This window comes from Ipomoea nil, unplaced genomic scaffold, assembly GCF_001879475.1.
Source record: "Ipomoea nil cultivar Tokyo-kokei standard unplaced genomic scaffold, Asagao_1.1 scaffold2662, whole genome shotgun sequence".
In the NCBI taxonomy this organism is placed as follows: domain Eukaryota; kingdom Viridiplantae; phylum Streptophyta; class Magnoliopsida; order Solanales; family Convolvulaceae; genus Ipomoea; species Ipomoea nil.
In genome coordinates, this window is record NW_017619090.1 from 768159 (window position 1) to 783044 (window position 14886).

At 36.5% G+C, this 14886-nt stretch overlaps 1 protein-coding gene across 1 annotated transcript; it reads right to left on the reverse strand.

Annotated features, from left to right (window-relative positions):
* Positions 1-7599: 7599 nt before the first annotated feature.
* On the reverse strand, positions 7600-9874 carry LOC109154889. The gene is made up of 2 exons (XM_019302628.1): positions 8047-9874; positions 7600-7613 (listed from the first exon to the last, which is right to left on the reverse strand). Exons 1-2 carry the CDS (start codon positions 9872-9874, stop codon positions 7600-7602), a joined length of 1842 nt encoding a protein of 613 aa, XP_019158173.1.
* Between the last annotated feature and the right edge of the window lie 5012 nt (positions 9875-14886).

Consider the following 14886-nt stretch of genomic DNA (forward strand, 5'->3'; position numbering starts at 1 on the left):
ATAGCATTGTTTCTTAAAATAATGGTTCATATTATTTTGATTTTAGTATTTTTTTTTTTTAAATAATGAAATATTCCGTTAACTATTTATTATTTTTAACTTACTCATTAATTTCTATAAGAAAGGTCTTAGGTTCGAACCACATCCCAATTAGAGGTGGCATAATTGTTAAACATATACTACGAATATGTTAAAATGTATTTAAAAAATATATAATATAAAATTTAACATAAACTTTGGTCAAATAATTAGTCCGACTAAATATATAACATTCAAAGTTAAGCATCAAAGATTATAAATCAAGAACTTTAAAAATCATTTGTTTTTTATGCATTTAAAAAAAAATTAGGTTAAGTTTTTTTTTTTTTTTTGGTTTAATTAATCTTCTTTTGATTACTTAGATCAGAACAAAACTTAATATTTCAATTATACTTTTGCATCATTGGTATGATTTAGGTCGTTATGGTTTCAATATTTTTTTTTATGTATTTTTATAATGGTACAATTGTGCATTACTTTACAAATATTATACTATTATTTTTTTATTGGACAAAATTGTTGTTACAACATTGTTAGACCTGTGTGACCCAACTACAAAGTTGTTGATCATAAATACAAGAGTTTTTACCCATTTTGGTCCCTTGACTATGACTCATTCTCAATTTTGCATTCCGACTTTTAATTGCACCCAATGTGGTCCCTTAACTTTTAAAAATTACCCCAATTTAGTCCTCCGTTACTTTTTCCATTAATTAGGCGTTACGTTGGGGGTATTTTGGTCCATTCACCCTCCTCGACGTAGCAAGTATCAAGCCCTATGGTTCCGGGCCACGTCATCCACCCGTCTGGATAGATGAAATCGCCGATCGTGGACTCCATTATCGCCGTTCTCGAGAATGGCTTCCACGGCCTTCCCAGGTACGACTTAATCTGCGTCTTTGTCCCCTCCAGGGCATTCTCCGCCACGATCTGGCAGTTCTGGAGAACCAGTCCCGTCTGCTCCGCGAAATGCCGCCCGTGCGCCGTCACGATGTTCTTCTAGTTGTCCATCGGCTTCCGCACGACGATCGTGCAGTCCTGGATGACCACCGCCGCGTCGCCGAAGATGAAATCGATCGTGCCGGAGATGACGCAGTTGTTGTAGAACTGACGGTGCGTGTGCGCGTACAGAGTGTCCTGATAACTGTCCATTCTGCAGTTGTAGAACGCGGGCATGTCGGATTACACTCTGAGCGCCACAGATGAATGGACCAACATACCCCCCAACTTAACGCCTAATTGATGGAAAAGGTAACGGAGGACCAAATTGGGATAATTTTTTAAAGTCAAGGGACCACATTGGGTGCAATTAAAAGTCGAAATGCAAAATTGAGAATGAGCCATAGTCAAGGGACCAAAATGGGTAAAAACTCTAAATACAATTACACTTGGACTCTAAAACGGTAGGACCATTTTCCAAAGAATTGACAATGTTGATATCTCATTGGTTCCAATTGAACAAGTTTGCACATCATAATTTTATCAATGCATGAAAACTTCTAAAGAAATTTGTAAATTAATTTTTACTATATCATTGTAACAATATCTATTGTAACTATACATTTTGAATTATTTATTATCATCCTCTATTGACAGCAATTGTAACAACTGTCATTGACAAACTTTCAAAACAATTTGTCTCAATAACGAATGTAAATTAAAAAAAAAAATTAATGATTTCATTATTGTTCATGAAAAGTATGTACGTCACTTTATTACTCTTATTAAATTAAATAAATTAGTAGCTACAACAAAAAATAATACATATGAATTTAAATAATTTAGAATTAGATGTCTATAATGCCTTTATTTTAAAAAATTATTTATTATAAAAAATTTAAAAGAGATATAATTTCATTAGTTATATTATCTTTATTTTCTACAATTCAAAGATTCATTACCTTCAAATTTATTAATTTATTATATTGAGTACATTGTCCATTTTTTTTTTTTTTACATTATCTTGTAATTAAATATTAAAGTTATAATACAAAATATGTTATATATGTTGGTCCCGGTAGGGTTATAACAAGAGTCTAGAGGGGGGGGGGGTGAATAGACTCTTTTCGGATTTTGCCAAATAACAACCTTTCGATGTTACAGCGCAGCGGAAATATTAGGTTCGTTTTAATTGCTTTGCACAGTTTGATGTTTTAATGAAACTTTCGGTTTGGGCGCGAATGATGATATGATGCAGAAAGTAAATCGCGAAAATAAAGAGATAAAGAGACGAGAGTTTTTATAGTGGTTCGGCCAACTTTGCCTACTCCACTCTTCTTCCACAACTTATGGAAGGTTTGCACTATCACTCGTTAGTACTAATACTACTCCACTCTTCTTCCACAACTTATGGAAGGTTTGCACTATCACTCGTTAGTACTAATACACGAAAGCTTCCTTGACCACTAAGCCGGACAGCTTCCTGTAGGTTTTTCAACTCCGCGAGTTTACTCCGCCTCTATCAACGTCTTCTTCAGAGTTGAGGTTGGTAGAAAATGATTTCTGATTTCTCCAACGTGGTGAAGTCTTGACTGAATGAAGGATGATCGCTTCGTATAAGATGCAAGACTTCTTCAAGTTGGAAGATGAGAATTAATGAGCTTCTTCAAATATCTTCACGCCTTGACACTGGTTCTCAAAAGCTTGGTGAGAACTGAGATTGTTTAAGAGCTTTTGCTTGATAGTATTATTGAGTGAAAAGAACCAGCACCTTCTAAGTTGATGAAGGTGAGTTTATATAGGTGAGGGAAATTTCATCCGTTGGAGGGAGATGAAATTTCAAACCTATTATCCAGTGGGTAAGGACCGGGGAGCTTGCTGCATTAAATGCTCCATTAATGTGGTTTGTACCATGTAGCCGTTGAGGGCATGGACAGCCTTAGAGTTTTGTCCTTTAGCTTCAGAAGAATGGTACAACTTCATTTAATGCTCCTTGGTATACGTGTCCCACATGTTGAGGTCCTTTTGTTCCTAGGATGGTTAGTCAACTCAGACAGTAGTGACATTCTTCTTGTTATTGAAGAAAGTGAATGTCTTGATGAATCGTCATAATGATAACTGTCTCTACGAGGTGGTTGATAACCTTTGGTGATATTTCGTTGTTGATGCTTCTGACTTCGTGCTTTGTGTCTCTTTTCGTCTTGATAGCCCTAACAAATAAACATAACTCGTTTTCGTGTGTTTGTCTAGCTTAATACGAATTACAACGTGAGTTGTGGCAACTTTCGTCTAGAACGAAAGCAGCGATTAAAAATAACGAAGGTTAGGGGTCTACATTCTAGGTTACATTGGTATCATCAAAATCCTAATACAAGTGTTCCTAACAATTTTCCCCTTTTTGATGATGCCAAAACCTATACTCTTCTCATAAGGCTGATAAAAGACCTATAAAGGATTCTTTATTTCAAAACAGCCATTACTGAGAGTTTACAAGTCATTTCTAGATAAATACAAATAACAAACAGGACACTGACAAGCAACTTAAACAAGTAACACGAGATGTGTAACAACGAAGGGTTCATATATAGATAGTGAAACTTACAAAAAGTTTAAGGAGGGCAGAAAGTAAAACATCTTACATCTCTAAAAGTTTCGTCTTCTGCTGCTTGGACTCCTTGTATTCACGAATGTCTCTTTCTCTTTGCTCCTTGAGCATTCTGTCGGTGTCAATTTCTTCATTGATTCGTTCTCTGAAAACCTTGATTGGATTCTCCCTAACCAGATCTTCGTATTTTCCCTTGATGTTGAGGCTTATGTAATTATTGTAAGCTTCAAGAATGTTTTCTCCCTCAACAATTCCTAACTTCCACCACGAGATGAGCTCGAAAGAATGCATCCCTTCTGTATAGCCTTTTCCAGATTCCGCATGTACTTTGAAAGCTGCATTGTAAATGACTCCATGTTCAGAGTTTCTGGTCACTTTCGTGAGATCTTTAATCAGCTCCTTTACCCGCTCTCTTTCCTGAAGTTTGTGTTCTCTTTTACAAGCTTCTTCTTCATGTTTTTCCCACAGCACTCTGTTCATCCTTTTGATCCTTTCGTTTTGAGAGCTTATGTGGTACTGCCTTGTGTGATTGTGTAACACCCCAGATTTTCAGGATATTTAAAACTTATAAAATAAAGGTGAAATCTCGTTGAATCCCAAAACATAATACAAGAGTATGGGGTGCTATGCCACACCTAAGCTAGAGAACTCAGGTGCACAGGCTAACTGACTAATATCCTCAAATAGCATCAGTACTAAATCATGGCACGCAGGCCGAAAGGGAAAAATTATCTAAACTACGTCCAAGCTTCTAGCGCGCTCCAGTGAACTACTTGTCTGTGCCTGAAAGCCAAATATATCTGTTCAGCGAGAGATGCTGGTAACCCACTCCAACGCGTTGAAATACAATACATATAGAGATATATATAGATATACGAAAACCATTTTGAGCATGAAGATATATCCTACGAACTCTAGCTTTTAAAACCGGGAATGACTCGACAGATAAGGCTAGACACAAGCAACAGTTATAACAAGCGTATACAATCCACAACAGGCAAGACAGATAAAGCTGAGCACAATTAATAATCATAACCCAACATAAACAATCCCCAGCATAAATCCCATAGTCACATCCCCCAAGATACTCGTAGTCACAACTCATCCATATCTCAACACATAGCACACTTTGTTGGCGCCACAGGACCAATCGCATGCCCATACATGAGGGTCAGCGCATATAGCTCTGACACGGCCCCGCAGCACCCTGCCCCGTATCGCAACACGGAGGGGTCGATCGCAACCGACCGATGAACCGCAGTTCATCATAGTTTGATCGCAACCAAACAGTGGACCGCAGCCCAAGAGTATGTCATCTGACCGCAGCCAGGAAAGTATGAACCGCAGTTCATGTGGAAACGTTTGATCACAACCAAACGGTGGACCGCAGCCCAAGAGTGTCAATCTGACCGCAGCCAGCTTCTGAACCGCAGCTCAGGAATAACCAATCCGATCGCAACCGAATTGGGGTATCATGCACACATAACACATAGCAAGCACATGCAACCCACATTAACACATTGGGGAGGGGGAGAAAACGTATAACAAAACCTATATGTGATCCTTCACATACTAAGAATAATCCTAAGGGGTTCATGCTTCTTCCACCTAGGTCAACAGGATACCAATTCAACTAGCATGCAAAATAAAAGACTCATACAACCTACGAACGGTACCCAAAATATCCAACTAGACATAGGCATGATAGACGGAGTCCGTAGGGACACCCCGGGGATCGGGGAAAACATCAAACGGGGAGGCCGGGGTCCCGAATGGGAATTTCCAGCGGGTAGCCGGTGGGTGGGGGGCCACCCGCCGGCTGCCCGCTGCCGGGACTGCCCTCTTTGACCGCGGGTAGGTGGCGGGTCCCCTACCCCCCACTAACTCTTTATACACAAAACGCCCCGGGAACCGTTGTGGAACCCGAAACCATGCTTAGACACTTTACAACGCAATTAACGATCAACACGTAGACAATTAACGGATCAAATACGAGAAACGTACGGCACATAACCTATCATGCTTTTCTAAACATAATTGTCACCCAAACATGCGATTTCCCCACCCGATATACCAAGAATAATATCATACGATTCAACCTAGGGTTCTAATCACTTTTACATCAACAAGAATACGGTTCGTCTTCTAATTACAAGATTCGGTACAAATAACACATAAGCATCAAGAACGCCATACAATCACCCAATTAGAATCACTTAAAGCTTCTTCTATGGATTTTGGTTCCATTTGTGATAGGAAACAAGCCATCATATTTTCGTGTAGAGAAGCTTTTGTTCTTACTCCTTCTTGAACGTTTCCAATTACTTGATCCGGAGGATGATCTCTTAACCATCTAAGATCGGGTTCAAATGCATTTTGCTAATTTTGTACATCCATTTCAGGGATATAAGGTAGCTCAACATAGATCATAGGTTCAGATGGGGCTTGAATATCAGGGATATTTTGTTGTACACCATTATTTTCTTGAGCTGTAGCTTCGGGTTCAGAAATCTTCAACTGATATTTCGTGTAGGAGGTTAAGATGTCTTCGTCATCTGAGACTTCTTCTTCATTTGGTTCTTGAGAGCTTTGATTTGGATTACTTGGATTGACAGACGGTTCAATGCCAACTGAATTTTTCTCAGATTGTTCATCAACTTGACATGTACGGATTCCTCGATAACCATTGTTCGTTTGTTTAAGACTCTAAAGGCCTTACTTACTGAGGAATAACCCATGAACAATTCTTCGTCTGCTCTTTCGTCGAAGGATTTCAGATGATTCTTCCCATTGTTGTGGATAAAGCACCTGCAACCAAAGATATGAAAATAACCTATACTAGGTACTTTACCTTTCCACAGTTCGTATGGAGTTTTGTTGTGGGACTTGTTGATCAGGGATCGGTTTTGTGTATAGCATGCTGAGTTTATGGCTTCGGCTCAAAACCGCTTTGGTAGGACTGAGTGAGCAATCATTGTTCGTGCAGCTTCTTTCAGGGTTCTGTTTCTTCTTTCGGCTACTCCATTTTGTTGAGGAGTTCGTGCTGCCGATAGTTGATGAAAGATTCCATTCTGTGCACAAAAATCTTTTATGACCTTGTTAACGAATTCAGTTCCTTGATCTGATCTTATTCGAATGATCTTGACCTCTTTTTCTGTCTGAAGTTGTCTCAATAGATTTGGAAGAACGATTTCTGTTTCATTCTTTTTCTTCAAGAAGAGCACCTAAGTATATCTCGTGTGATCATCTACTACGACGAGAGTATACTTTCTCCCACTCAGACTTGCTGGATCAACTGGTCCGAAGAGGTCCATATGTAGGAGACTTAAAGAACGAGAGTTTGCATCCACATCCTTGGATTTGAAGGATGATTTGATTTGTTTTCCCTTTTGACATGCTTCACAGATCTTGTCTTTCATGTAGGATGCTTTAGGTAATCCTTTCACGAGATCTTTCTTGGCTAGCTTGTTGATTGTTTTCAGATTTAGATGACTCAGTTTGTTGTGCCATTCTTGACTTAGATCTGCATTACTCTTAGCCACAAAACAAACGTTAGCGTTAGAAGAATTCCAAGAGATTACGTACATATTTTTCTTTCGTTGGCCGGTTAATGCGATTTCGCCATCTCTCGTGTTGACTATGTTGCATTTGTCCTTGGAGAATTCGACTTTGTAGCCTTTGTCACAGAATTGACTTGTGCTCAGAAGATTGAATTTTAGCCCTTCAACGTATGATACATCTTGGATGGTTATTCCCTTTTTTGATGATGTCTCCTGTTCCACGAGTTTTGCCACTAGTTTCACCTCCAAAGATGACTTTAGGTCCATCGACTTCTTTGAAATTGCTCAACATTGTTTTGTCACCAGTCATATGTCTTGAGCAGCCACTATCGACATACCATATGACTTGCTTGTCCTACAAGAAAGATTATATATATTTAGGTACCGCTTGAGTTTCGGGTCCTTGGGGGTTAGATGTCAACTTTGGAATCCACATGAACCTAGAGTTTCCTCGACTCATCCTTGGTCCTCTATATCCATTAGATGTACGGTAATCATAATGGATCTTGGCAAAGGTTTTAGCATTATATCTCTCGTGAAAATATTCTTCAGGAGGATTTTCATAATACTTGGAATAATTAGTTTGTTTACGCAGATGAACTTTTTCAAATTCAGCTCTTGATAGAGGTTCTGGGTAATCAAACCAATCTTCCTCTGATGGCCCAGTCCATCCATTGCCATAACCAGATCTTTTGAGGGATCTTTCGTTTTGTCTGATTCGTTCATTTCTCGGGGTTCCTTGGTCAGGATTCTTTCGTGTTGGTTTTGGACGATACTGCCTCTGGTTAACATTCGGCCTACTCCTTGATTGAATATTCCTGTAAGGCTGACCCTTTTTATGATTTAGATTTTGTCTATTACCATTTGGTCCATTCCTTTTGACATATCTTTGTCTAGGATTGCCTTTGAAGGATCTTTCATTTCCAGGATCCACGATTCGTTGTACAGCCTTGCCTTTCGGTTGGCTTGTTGATTGTGGTATGGCGACATTGTTAACTTTCGTCATAGGCTCAGACACCTGGGTGGGGCCTTGAACAAATGCTGATTGAAAACTCTCGTGAGAATAAGCATTGGTGGATTTGTTCAAGCCGATTTGTGAAGAGGAGCTGGGGTCAAAACCAATTCCCGTTCTTTCCCCGGGCAGTCTAGATTCGTTCACCATTCGGTCCATTAAGTTGGATGAATTGTTGAATTTATTCAAGACTTCACGTAATTGTTGCTCTCTCTTTTCTCTTTCTGTACACTGCTCTTTCAGAGCGAGAACATTTTCCTCAAGTTGCTTCTTAGCAATGGCTAGCTTTATGTTCTCAATTCGAACTTGCCTTAGCGCATTGTAGCTAATCATAAGCCGAGAGTTCTCCTCCTTCAGTTTAGAGTATGTGTTTTTTATTATATTGAACTTCCTCATCATTTTAGTAACTGATTCATTGGAAGTTTGACTTCTTATAGAACTAGACTCTGCTGAATAACAGGAGGATGATTGGGAATTTACCTCATCATCATCGGCCATAAGGCATAGCTCTTCTGACTCTTGACTAAACAGACATAGCAGCCCTTTTTCTTCTTCGGTACTTTCGTCCTCCGAACTTGAGCTTGAGGAACTGCTTTCGGCTTCAATAGTGTCAAATGGTTCGTTAACTGCCATGGATTTTCTTCTTCTTTCATTTCTGGAGTTCGATGATTCTGGCTTATCATTTCTTTTGTAGCTTTCTCCAGATTCTTTGGATGAGCTTTTGGTAGCACTGTCGTCTTGGTACTTGCTCACAATTGGATGGGGACAGTTTGCCTTGAAGTGTCCTGGCTTTCGACAGTTGTAGCACAGCAATTGCGAGTCTGAAATTTCTGGCTTTGAGGTTTGAGGTGAACTCTCGTGTTGCCTTCGGTGTCCCGAACGGTGAGAATCTTGGAAGTTGTTCTTCCTCATAAACCTCTTCATCTTCCTAACAAATAAGGCATATTGTTCGTCAGATAAAAATTCACAAGATTTAGATTTTGACCTGTTAGATGTTGATGCTTGCTGGTTGGCCACGAGAGCTATGTTTCTCGTTTCAGGTTCTGCAGCATCTTTCGGTTCATGCTCAAATTCGTAAGCCTTAAGATCACTGAAGATCTTGGCTGTGCTTGTAGTCTTCATGTCTCGGTTATCTCTCATTGCAATGACTTTCATTTCCCAAGACTTCGGCAGACCACGAAGAATCTTCAGGTTCTTTTCTTTCTCAGTCAATTCCTTCCCGAGATCTGACAGATCACCCATGAGTCTGGTGAACCTCAATTCCATGTCCGTGATAACTTCATTCCGCAGCATCTTGAAGTCCTCAAACTTCTTCATGGCCACTTTCAGTTTATTGTCCTTCTCCTGTTCATCTCCTTCACCCAGGTTCATCAGAACATTCCACATCTCCATAGCATTTTTGCATTTTCGGACTCTGGGGAACAAGGAATCATCGAGAGAGTTGTAGAGAATGTTTCGTGCCACATTATCCAAGTTCGCCCTTGTTCTTTCCTCCGAGGTGAGTTGATCCTTTGGTTTCGGTACCATCTGCGCAGCACCTGCTCCTTGAGCTGCAGCTTGTGTGTTTGCCATCATGACTGTGATTGGTCCTGTGGTTATTACATCCCACATTTCGTCATGTATTGAGGAGAGAAGAGCCTGCATTCTGACTTTCCAGTCATCAAATTTTGAGAGGCTAAAAGCAAGCTGCTTAGAGCGGTTAGCATGATCCTTTTCCATTTTAAAAAAATGTGCAAAGTTGAAAATATGCAGATTTTTAGAAACTTTTGATAAGGGATCTACCAGGCAGTAAATGAAAAGCCTTTACCGATCAAGGTATTTGCTCTGATACCACTTATTGGTCTTGGTAGGGTTATAACGAGAGTCTAGAGGGGGGGGGGTGAATAGACTCTTTTCGGATTTTGCCAAATAACAACCTTTCGGTGTTACAACGCAGCGGAAATATTAGGTTCGTTTTAATTTCTTTGCACAGTTTGATGTTTTAATGAAACTTTCGGTTTGGGCGCGAATGATGATATGATGCAGAAAGTAAATCGCTAAAATAAAGAGATAAAGAGATGAGAGTTTTTATAGTGGTTCGGCCAACTTTGCCTACTCCACTATTCTTCCACAACTTATGGAAGGTTTGCACTATCACTCGTTAGTACAAATACACGAAAGCTTCCTTGATCACTAAGCCAGACAGCTTCCTGTAGGTTTTTCAACTCCGCGAGTTTACTCCGCCTCTATCAACGTCTTCTTCAGAGTTGAGGTTGGTAGAAAATGATTTCTGATTTCTCCAACATGGTGAAGTCTTGACTGAATGAAGGGTGATTGCTTCGTATAAGATGCAAGACTTCTTCAAGGTGGAAGATGAGAATTAATGAGCTTCTTCAAATATCTTCACGCCTTGACACTAGTTCGCAAAAGGTTGGTGAGAACTGAGATTGTTTAAGAGCTTTTGCTTGATAGTATTATCGAGTGAAAAGAACCAGCACCTTCTAAGTTGATGAAGGTGGGTTTATATAGGTGAGGGAAATTTCATCCGTTGGAGGGAGATGAAATTTCAAACCTATTATCCAGTGGGTAAGGACCGGGGAGCTTACTGCATTAAATGCTCCATTAATGTGGTTTATACCATGTAGCCGTTGAGGGCATGGATAGCCTTAGAGTTTTGTCCTTTAGCTTCAGAAGAATGGTACAACTTCATTTAATGCTCCTTGGTATACGTGTCCCACATGTTGAGGTCCTTTTGTTCCTAGGATGGTTAGTCAACTCAGACAGTAGTGACTCTTCTTGTTATTGAAGAGAATGAATGTCTTGATGAATCGTCATAATGATAACTGTCTCTACGAGGTGGTTGATAACCTTTGGTGATCTTTCGTTGTTGATGCTTCTGACTTCATGCTTTGTGTCTCTTTTCGTCTTGATAGCCCTAACAAATAAACATAACTCGTTTTCGTGTGTTTGTCTAGCTTAACACGAATTACAACGTGAGTTATGGCAACTTTCGTCTAGAACGAAAGCAGCGATTAAAAATAACGAAGGTTAGGGGTCTACATTCTAGGTTACATTGGTATCATCAAAATCCTAATACAAGTGTTCCTAACAATATATATATTTATTTACCAAGTATTTTATATAAATATAATAAATATTAATATTTTGTTCAATACTTTCACATGATAACCTACGACACACATCTCACAACGCATGAACATGTAGGGAAAAGACTACCACTACCAAACATCAATAGGTGTTTGTAAGATAAAGAGTTAATAGTACAATTAAGATCTCATCATATATACCACAAGGCAAATCTAAATCTTCCTACACCATAATCTCATTGCACGATGAATCCATCTATGTTACCACCAATAACCCAATTACACATGACACACTACCAACAAAAAAATAAAAAATAAAAAATAAAATTAAAAGAAGAAGAGAGAGGACATGTACTGAAGATGAAGACAATGACAATGCTACCCAAAAGAGAATTAAGAAGAATTAGAGAAATTTAAATCAAAAGTGGTATTTATTTAGACTATCGTTTTTAGACTAAGTATTTAGACCAGCGTTATTACAAAGTTACAAACATTTATTTTGGTGACAATATAATCAATCTCTCATATATTATCTTGCATTTATATACTTTAAATTACCGATTTAATAAACAAATTCAATATTTATTTACTTATGCATGAACATCTCCAATATAATACTTACATTAATATACTTTGAAATATTAATTTAAAAATAATCATTGGGCATTATTCCATTCGCGTAAAGTGCGTAAAACAACTAGTACTAAAAATAAAAGTCAATTAATGATTGAACTTTGAAACTCGATCTCTTGAAACTACTCCCATGTCATTTTTTTTTAGTGACCAAACAGGCTCTTTTTTTTTTCACTTGTTTTCTTTAACATTTTTTTAAAATTTTTAAATTTAAAGTTTTTTTGGGTGTTTAATAGCACCTTTGATGTACTTTTTAAATATAAAAGTTTTATACAAACACCGCACTAAACTAAAAATTATTTTTAAAATTTTAAATTATAAATAATTTGAGTTATTTCTCGTTAATTGAACTTGACACATAAAATGAAGCAGATAAAGTAATTATTTAGCATAACAAAAGAAATTCGCAGTTACCAATTTACCATCACCTTTACTCGAGAGTGTGCACTAGGTAAATTCTAACTTAAGACCTCAAGGAGGTAAACCAATTTGGTTGTTCATGATTGATCAGCTCAAATTAAGAAGATCAGATCAATAAGTTTCTTCTATTGAGAGTCAAACTTGTAACTTTATAATTACTAAAGTAATAACTTGACCAATTTGACTGGTTACCCTCAAGTTAAGTCTATGTAACTAATGTAAGGTGGATTATATTGGTCTATATTTCATTGAGATGATCGAGTTTGGTTAGTAACTTCTGAATAGTTAGGCTTTTTTTTTTTTTTTAATAATCTTAATATGTTATTGAAACTCCAAATCATCTTTTCTTTCTTATCTGGAGAAGTATGCTCTAAATCTCATGGGTTAGATATGTCCGGATAAGTTTTATAAAATATGTATGAAAAATAGTAAGAATTTTTAGAGTCCCTTTACTTCAAGAAATTGTTCTTATATTTTTTTAATAATTTTTTTATTTTTATTCTTTATTTTATATTATCTGTTTTTTGTATATTTAGAAAACTTATTTACTAACACTCATTTTTTCGAATTTATTGTTTAGACTAACATTATAAAACTAGCACAAGTTTAATTTCAAGTGATTTTTAGATCTTATATTTAAAATATTTGTGGATATGTTTGTTTTAAATGGAATAAATAAAATGTTTACTACTTTTAAGTCTAATATATGTAAGATTTTTACTTTTGATATCGGAACCAATTTATATCTATATACTCCGTATAACATAACTAAAAATATATCCAAACCAATGACCTATTAAGTTCACCTAAAATTTAGTTTAGATAATATTAATATATATATATATATATATATATATATATATATATATATATATAAAATTTTTGAGCTAATATTTTTAGATATATTCATTTGAAAGAAATGTGTGTGTGTGTGTGTGTGTGTGTGTTTGCGTATTACTTAATTACTTTGAAATTTAATATATGTGAAATTTTGATATCTGATATTCGGACCAAACTTGTATTACGATATAACATAACTAAAAATATTTGAACCAATTCCCAATAATCTATTGAGTTCAATCAAAATTTAAAACTTGGTGTATTGTTTAAATTTTAATTGTGATAATGTGAATTATATCTAACTTTAAGCATAATCAAATAAATTATGGTACCAAGACTATGTAGTCTAATGGTATCTGGGTTAGACTTCCATTTGGAAGGTTGTGAGTTCAAATCTCAGTGGAGGTGTTATTGGTTCTTTACAATGTAATATGGCCATAATGTTATATAACCATATAATTTATAGATGATTTTGTTTAAAGTTTTCTAGAAAACTAGAAACATTTTTCAATTTTCAAAATGATGAAAAATTGTGCTATTAAGTATGTTTTTATTTTGCTTTCAAAAAAAATATGTTTTTATTTTCTATTCTCTAATAATTTTCTTTTTGAGTACTCTATTCTTTAATTTTCTAATTTTTCATAAAACTGGAAAATTCTCGTGTGAGTAAATAAGCAGTTAATGTGCAAATTTCGATATATTGCTTGTTTAAGAATACATATAATGGGTTGTTCATGGATGATTTCTTGTAGATATGCAGGTATAACGTGGACCATCATCATTCTCTTATCATGAATTCGTTGCTAGAACTTTCCAACTGAAATTGAATTGAAATTGCCAAATTGATCGAAAGAAATTCCAAACCAAATTGATGAGTCCATTCCAAAAGACAAGAATGTAGAGAGTAGTAGTTGTGGTATTAAATATTTTGATTGGAGTTAATTCCATTTTTAGTTCTTAATTTATAGGTGACAGTCTATTTTTAATTTTTTTTTTTCAAAACATCTTCCTTTGGTCCTAGTATTATTGTGGCATGACCATTTTTGGTCATCTATCAATAAAATAGTTCAAATTGTATTAAATACAAGAACATTTTGGTCTTCAATTATATATTTTTTCAAAAAGATAAACATAAAAAATATAAGGGGTCACACACTTTGTTTTAAAAAGATACACATAAAAAATATAAGGGGTCACGAAGTAGCTTGCGGGTTTCTCCGCCCGATCTGGACGGAGAAACCCGTCGGCTTCATCATTAGATCGGACGGAGAAACCGCTAATTTCTATGTCCGTTTCGGACGGAAAAGCCAAGCACCAGTTTCTTCGTTCGAAACGGATGGAGAAGCCAGCCGCTGGCTTCTCCATCCGATTTGAACGGAGCAGCCATAGCTTCTCCGTTCTTAACTTACCGTGAAGCTTGCCTGCTTCTTCGTCTTGGGCGACTTTCTATTTTTTTTAATTAGTTTTATTTTTTACTTTTAGTTTATTTTTATTTTTGAATAGAATGTAGGATGTCGTGCAATCAAAATTAACTGATTACCTGTTGGTAACCTGTTAAATATGTTAATTGAACATTTTTAACAAGTGTAAGGGTTCAATTGAATTTTTTTTTAGTTCGAGGGTCTAACTGCATTTTGACATATAATTGGAGGACTTATTTGACCCTTATCTCAAAAGGAAATTAACTCTTTTAATTGTTTAATCACTATTCACAAGGCAAGTTTTTATGAAGTAATTAATATACAAATTATA